Raw genomic sequence first — 6000 nt, 5'->3', positions numbered from 1 at the left:
GAAGCTTTACCAGTTTAATAGGATACAAGAATCCAAAATTTAAACAAGAATGTAAGAATGTTTAAAAATCTATCAAACAGATGTTTTCAGCTATTATTTCAAGACAAAAGATCATACAAAAGACATAATTTATCAAGAGAAGAGCAGACATTAACAGCAAACGTTTAAATATAAACAAGCAAATTATTTTCAGATTTCTATAACATAATATCACAGCATAAATAACCAAAGTGGTGTCTAAAAATAAGTAGCTAGGATTAACGGGTAAAACTTGCATGATAATATGTCAGCACCGCTAGGAAGCCCTTTCTGAAAAAAGATTTGCTTACTCACTAACTTATTTTAGTAATTAATTCTAGGAATAAAATGAAGTCAAAAGAATTGCTTCATGATTTTCACACTCTTTTCTGCCATGCAAAGCTTTCTTTCCTCAATGTCTAGTCAAACACCTTGAGCAAACAAGTCTCATGTGGGTTTAGGAATGTCAGGGATACTATCTACCCATACTCCTTGCTTTCAATGGTATGTGAATCCCCATCCATTTTCTGGCACAACTAGTCATACATTTTATTTTTTTAAATCACAAAACAAAAGCTGGACTGGGGTGTTCATGTTCTTTGGAAGTGCAAAGCTATACTTAATGTAGTGCTTGTGTAAAGTGCAAGTTTTCTTCTTAACAGAAATGTGCTGGAGAAATCCACAACCACATAACTTAGAGGAAACTGTTAAAGAGACTTATCAGTTCATGGAAGCCTAATAAGGGTGGGTGTTTAGTGACATCTACAGGAAGCTCTGAACAGTTAGCTATTTGTATTGTGTTGCTTAGAAAACAAGTAGGTTATGGCCCTCTTCTGGTCTCAAAAGAGCATGAAATCCATTGCTTCATTCAAGTTCTTCAGTTTCTGCTGAGAAAAGGTCTGCGAGATCAGCTACTGTTAACACAGAGGCCTCCGACTGCTTCATGGAAGAACTAGAGTGGCTTTGGGGGATGAGGGAACATCGGAGGGGAGAAGGAAAAAATACATTTTAAAATATGAGAAATGTAGCTCACATCTACATTCATTAAATACAAGAGGCAGCTCTACTAAAGAGGTTTATGTTGCAATGATCCTGGTTGAAAAGGAGAGTCTCAAAAGCACAGCACTGGGTTTTAAAGGTGGACCAAGCTGTCTATTTACCTCAAGAAAATAGTCAAAAGTAGGTTTGCAAGGACAAGCTGCTTTGTGAACTGTGTTCTTTCTAAGCCAGTGTTTTGCTTTAGTCATTTTTGTATTATCAAGGTTCACAAAATTAAGTTGTGAAAGTTGCTGAATTTTATATGCAAAAGAATTTTATATTCTTTTATTGAAACAACCTTTGTGTATTTAAAGAACCTTATGAGAGTTGTTATCAACATGCTATGTTACCTGCAAAAGATGGTCAAAAACCAACTTAGATTGCTCTATTATCGTAAAAGCAGACTTACAGAAAATGCCGATTTGTGCTTGTGAATGGTAAACAGGTATATAGTTCTCCACCTGCAACAACCCGCACTGATTTTTGTGCACACTGCTTTGCATGTTACCTGACAATGTGGGCTCGCTATGAATATCAGACAATACAAAATTCGAAGTAAATTCACTCTGTCTTAATTTTGTTTGGAAAAATGCCCCCAAGCCTTTCAGTTCCAGTAGCCTGAAAATAATGCCAATGAGGAGTAAAGTTTGAATGTATGTGATGGCAAACCACATCACTAGTTTTGATTCTAGGGCTTTCTATATACATGAAAGATCTGGAAATACATACAAATCAGAAGGACAAACCAGAGAACCATTACCATAGGATCAGTTTATATCTAAGTGTGCATGCAGTTCCTTACTGCCTAGGATTCAAATGTTTGATCCTTAGGGAAACTATTCTGCTGTAGGGGTTTGATTTCCACAATACTTCAAAGGGCTTTATTTTGCTTGGGCAAAGGAATATTCTTTGGGCAACAAGCCCACTTGTTGCATTTGTGAGTACTGTGTAGAAATTCGTAATCATTTGTGACTGCAGAAATATCACTTGCATAATGCCTCCCCTTCTTGCACCACAATACATTTTTGTTAACATTTTTTTCTGGCTTCTAACACCATGCATATCTACTCAGAAGTAAGTCATATTGAGTTCACTAGGACTTACTTACATAGCAGTAAGTATCTAGGATTTCAGTTTCTATATCTGGGGTAGCTGCCCTTGCAAATTTGAATACAAATTTGAAAAATGAAATATTGTATAGACAGGCTTTACTTACCTCCTTTCTACAGTTTTCAGCATTGTCTGCATTCTTTCTTCAATTGTTGCTTTGATTAAGAATCTATGAACAATTGTGGGCCTGAATTTTTTTTGGGGGAAAGAAAAGACTATTCAGCACACGTTGTTACACTTACAGGGATATCCCTTACAAGTTTACGCAGTAGATCACTGTGTTCAATGGGCTTACTCCCTAGAAAGGGAGTTTAGGATTACAGCCTTCATGGTCTTTATTGCTTACTCTATAATAGCTCCAAAAACAAGCATGTGATGTGTATTATAAACCACTTATGTTTCAGAAAATGCTAGAATTATAATGTAGCTTTAGGACAATACTGTCTACAGAAATTGACAGGTGTTGACCAGCCAATGTCATAATGAGATCAGGTTATTGGCAAGTGGTTGGCTCTGCTGGTACTTCCTGTTTCTACTGACCTGCCACTTACTCGCAATTTACAGTCGTACGCTATGTGACATCTTAACGTTGCATTTAGTTAATTTATTTCCTAGAATTTATATACCGCTTAATTGTAGAAAACCTCAGAGTGGTTATACATACACTGCATTCAGTGGCAGTTAGGTGAGCCCAAAACAGTTTTGATCCTTACTTAGTTTGCCCAATGCGATGCACTCTGCCAATGGCCTGTAGCTCATGTGCTGGATTCAAGATAGGTTCTACTAGGAGGACATGTGTTGCCTCAATAATATTCAATCCATTCGAGCCAGTATGGAGAGGCAATAACAATATGTTGATCTTGGGATCATACTTAAATGCAGATAGATTTTCCTGAAAGGCAAAATAAAGAATAATATTCAAAAACTTCACCAGATCCCTGTATATTTAAGAACAAATTCAGTTGCTATAAAGTGTGATAGACTAGTGACCCTTGAATCCTAAATTCTTTACAAAGACAGAGTGTATCTGAGAGGTAATGGATCATACACAACCCGAAAATACTTACGGCTGGTGCACATATATCAATAACTCTCTCCTGTTAACAATGACTATAACTATTCCTTCCCTTGCAGCTCTGGAAGAATAATTTTCCTTCCTCACTTCCCTGCGATTAAGCAGCTCATCACCACTGCAGCAAAGGACCTGAAGCTAGTCAGAAGGGGTTTCAAAGCTTGCATGAAATGGAAACCTTAGCCACTGTTAACTTCACAGCAGCGATGAACATGAACAATGGGTGATTAAATTTTAATCCCAAGTTATAAACCAAAATTGGCTCCCTAAGCAGCCACAAGACTAATTAAAATCACTGTAAATAATTAAAACACAATAAACAGTCTTAGGCTAGATGTGATCTGAGAGTGTTGAGACAGAGAGAGCAGGTGTGCACTATACCTTAGCACAGGTATGTGGGAAGGGTGCCTGGGCATGAAGTACAGCTGCAGATGTATTCAGGCATGATAGAGGGTTGCCTGGCTGCTGCCTCCTTTCTTTCTGATGACCTCAGAGATTAAATGTGCTAGGGGGGCATGAGGGGGGCTTTTCAGATGGAGCTTGGTCCAGACACAATGGGGGTGGGGTTACATCCACATTCCTGAGTTATTTGACTTGCTTAGCTGCAATTAACAGGGAGTAGGCATTATCTTTCTAGTAGCTCTAAAATTAGCCTAGCTCTCTGACAGTTTAATTCTTTTTATTTCCGCGCCAAGCAAGTGCTAGGTGCTATCAGCTCAAATACAATGTCACAGTCTTCTGATCATTCCTTCAGGACAAGCATTTCAGCTTGCTAGATGGAACAATTTCAGCTTGCCAGATAGAACAATCTCCCCTGTTCTCCCTACCTCCTAGTCCTGGGAATTTGCCTCCCCCCCAGTTTTGGGGGCACAGGAATGCACAGGAGAAAGCTCCGTTGTGCAAATAGAAACCCTTGAGCAGGGCTTCTGCTAATGGGACTTGTTAGGTGAATCCTGTCCCAATATGTTCCGGCAGACGTCTGTTCTCTGAAATCCTCATAATGTTACTCTCAAGACAAAGCAAAGGATTAAATTACCATCAGTGAGCAGTTGAAGAAACATACCTGAAATTTGTTAATTCCATTGATTTGAGCAAACTCCATGCTATTATCATATAGCGCTTTTGCAATGATATCGAGCACATCTTGCCACTATAAGATATAAAAAGAAGGTATTTCCATATTACAAAGAAGATGGTACTTATCAGAGCACCCAGCATCTAAAATAGGTGGGAAGAAAACAAGAAGATACACTTTCCCATGTATCCTAATTTCATCTTAACTTAAAATTATCTTCATTAGCTATACCACCACCCAAACCAAACAGCTTTGAGGTGTGTGTGTGCATTTACAATCGAGCAGTAAACAAAATGTATGAAATAAACAATCTAGCTGTATACCACCTTTTGATTAATGTACATTTTAATTTTTAAAACTTTTAGACATACCGTTGAGAAAACTAGGGATTTGGCTCCTGGATCTTTGAACTGGATTTTCTTTAGAGTCCTGACCACAGCTTCCACTTTGGTGGAGTGACTTCCCTTTGAAAAAGAAATTGAAGATTAGGTTTCCTTTATGTAGTTCACATCTGATTAAAGTCATTCAGTATCACTGTGTGTTTATATGTTTGTTTATATAAATATATACAGTGAAATTTGCCATAAATGATTTCCATAAAGAAATCTATCCTATTTTTAAAAGTTACGTATAAACATTGTAAGCATTTCACAAAAATGTTATTCAAATAGAAGTACCTCCATGTGATTTTTTAAAAAATTAAAAGTAATTAGTTGTGGACTGAGGTGCAGTGGAGCGGGCACATGTAAAGTAACACAAAATAAGACACGGGACAGCAGTATTGGGATTAAATGAGGCCACAACTTTTAATGACTACAGATGTAAGAAGGTTTTGGTGTCGGCATTGGGTGTGTATATTGAAATCCAATCAGCCCAATGGCTGGTTGATGGTTGGAGAGTATTTGGGGCTTGGCACTATAAATATCAACAGATTAATCAGTATGTTTTGCTCTCTAAAGAACTATAAACTTCACAAAATCAAATTCAACTACCGGCAAGTTCCAATTGCCCATAAATAAAATCTCAGTGATTAAAAGGTTTCTTGTGTTTAAACGGACTGCTGCCATTTGTTTATTCAGAACATTTGTTGAATGTTTGAAGTCCTTGGGTGGTTTACAGAAAACTCAGTTCAAACATAAACATACTAAAACATTAAAAATCAGTCATTTGGTTTTCCTCCTAAAAATCTAGGTTTGTTGCCAGTCAGCATGGCATCTAAACTTTCTTCCAAGTAAGAAAAATGTAAATACTCTTACAGGATGATTAGAAACTTGAATCAATATAAAAAGTGCCCATCTGTACAACAGTTTACCTTCACAGGTATATCATCTTCTTGGTTTGCTGCCTCTGCAGTGAAGACATAGGAGATTTCTTTATGTGATGTTGTTTGTCTGCAGATGGCACACTTGATTGAACTTCTGCGGGTGCCAACACTGTACTGTTCTATAATAATAGCTATACACTCATTGCAGAAGCAATGTCCACATGTCAACACTGCCCACTAGAGGGAGAAATAACAGCAAGTAAGTGCAAAGACATATGTGATGTTGGAGTTCACATGCAAACATGACAATGCATTAGAACTAAGTAGAAAATTGTAATTTTTAAACATTTGAATTTAAGTTCTATGAAGAAATCCATCTACAATGCTGGTTGCAATTAATATGTACACATTACTTAAGGATAC

General features: G+C 37.2%; 1 protein-coding gene across 2 annotated transcripts in view; it reads right to left on the bottom strand.

Annotated features, from left to right (window-relative positions):
* The window catches only part of SHPRH (SNF2 histone linker PHD RING helicase), a 42020-nt gene continuing 36020 nt past the window's right edge, over positions 1-6000 (bottom strand). For both annotated transcript variants that reach the window (XM_083434728.1, XM_083434729.1), the window contains exons 25-30: positions 5626-5814; positions 4685-4777; positions 4302-4388; positions 2880-3058; positions 2273-2353; positions 1-979 (exon numbers count right to left, since the gene is read on the bottom strand). In XM_083434728.1, the coding sequence (XP_083290854.1) occupies positions 883-979; positions 2273-2353; positions 2880-3058; positions 4302-4388; positions 4685-4777; positions 5626-5814 (726 nt within the window). In that variant the 3' untranslated portion in view covers positions 1-882. The remainder of the gene's footprint in view (positions 980-2272; positions 2354-2879; positions 3059-4301; positions 4389-4684; positions 4778-5625; positions 5815-6000) is intronic.

This window comes from Podarcis tiliguerta (assembly GCF_965153285.1).
Source record: "Podarcis tiliguerta genome assembly, chromosome: 3".
NCBI classification, from domain to species: Eukaryota; Metazoa; Chordata; class Lepidosauria; order Squamata; family Lacertidae; genus Podarcis; species Podarcis tiliguerta.
Note: the sequence above shows the minus strand (reverse complement) of the source record. Positions and strands in the feature narration are given on the sequence as shown.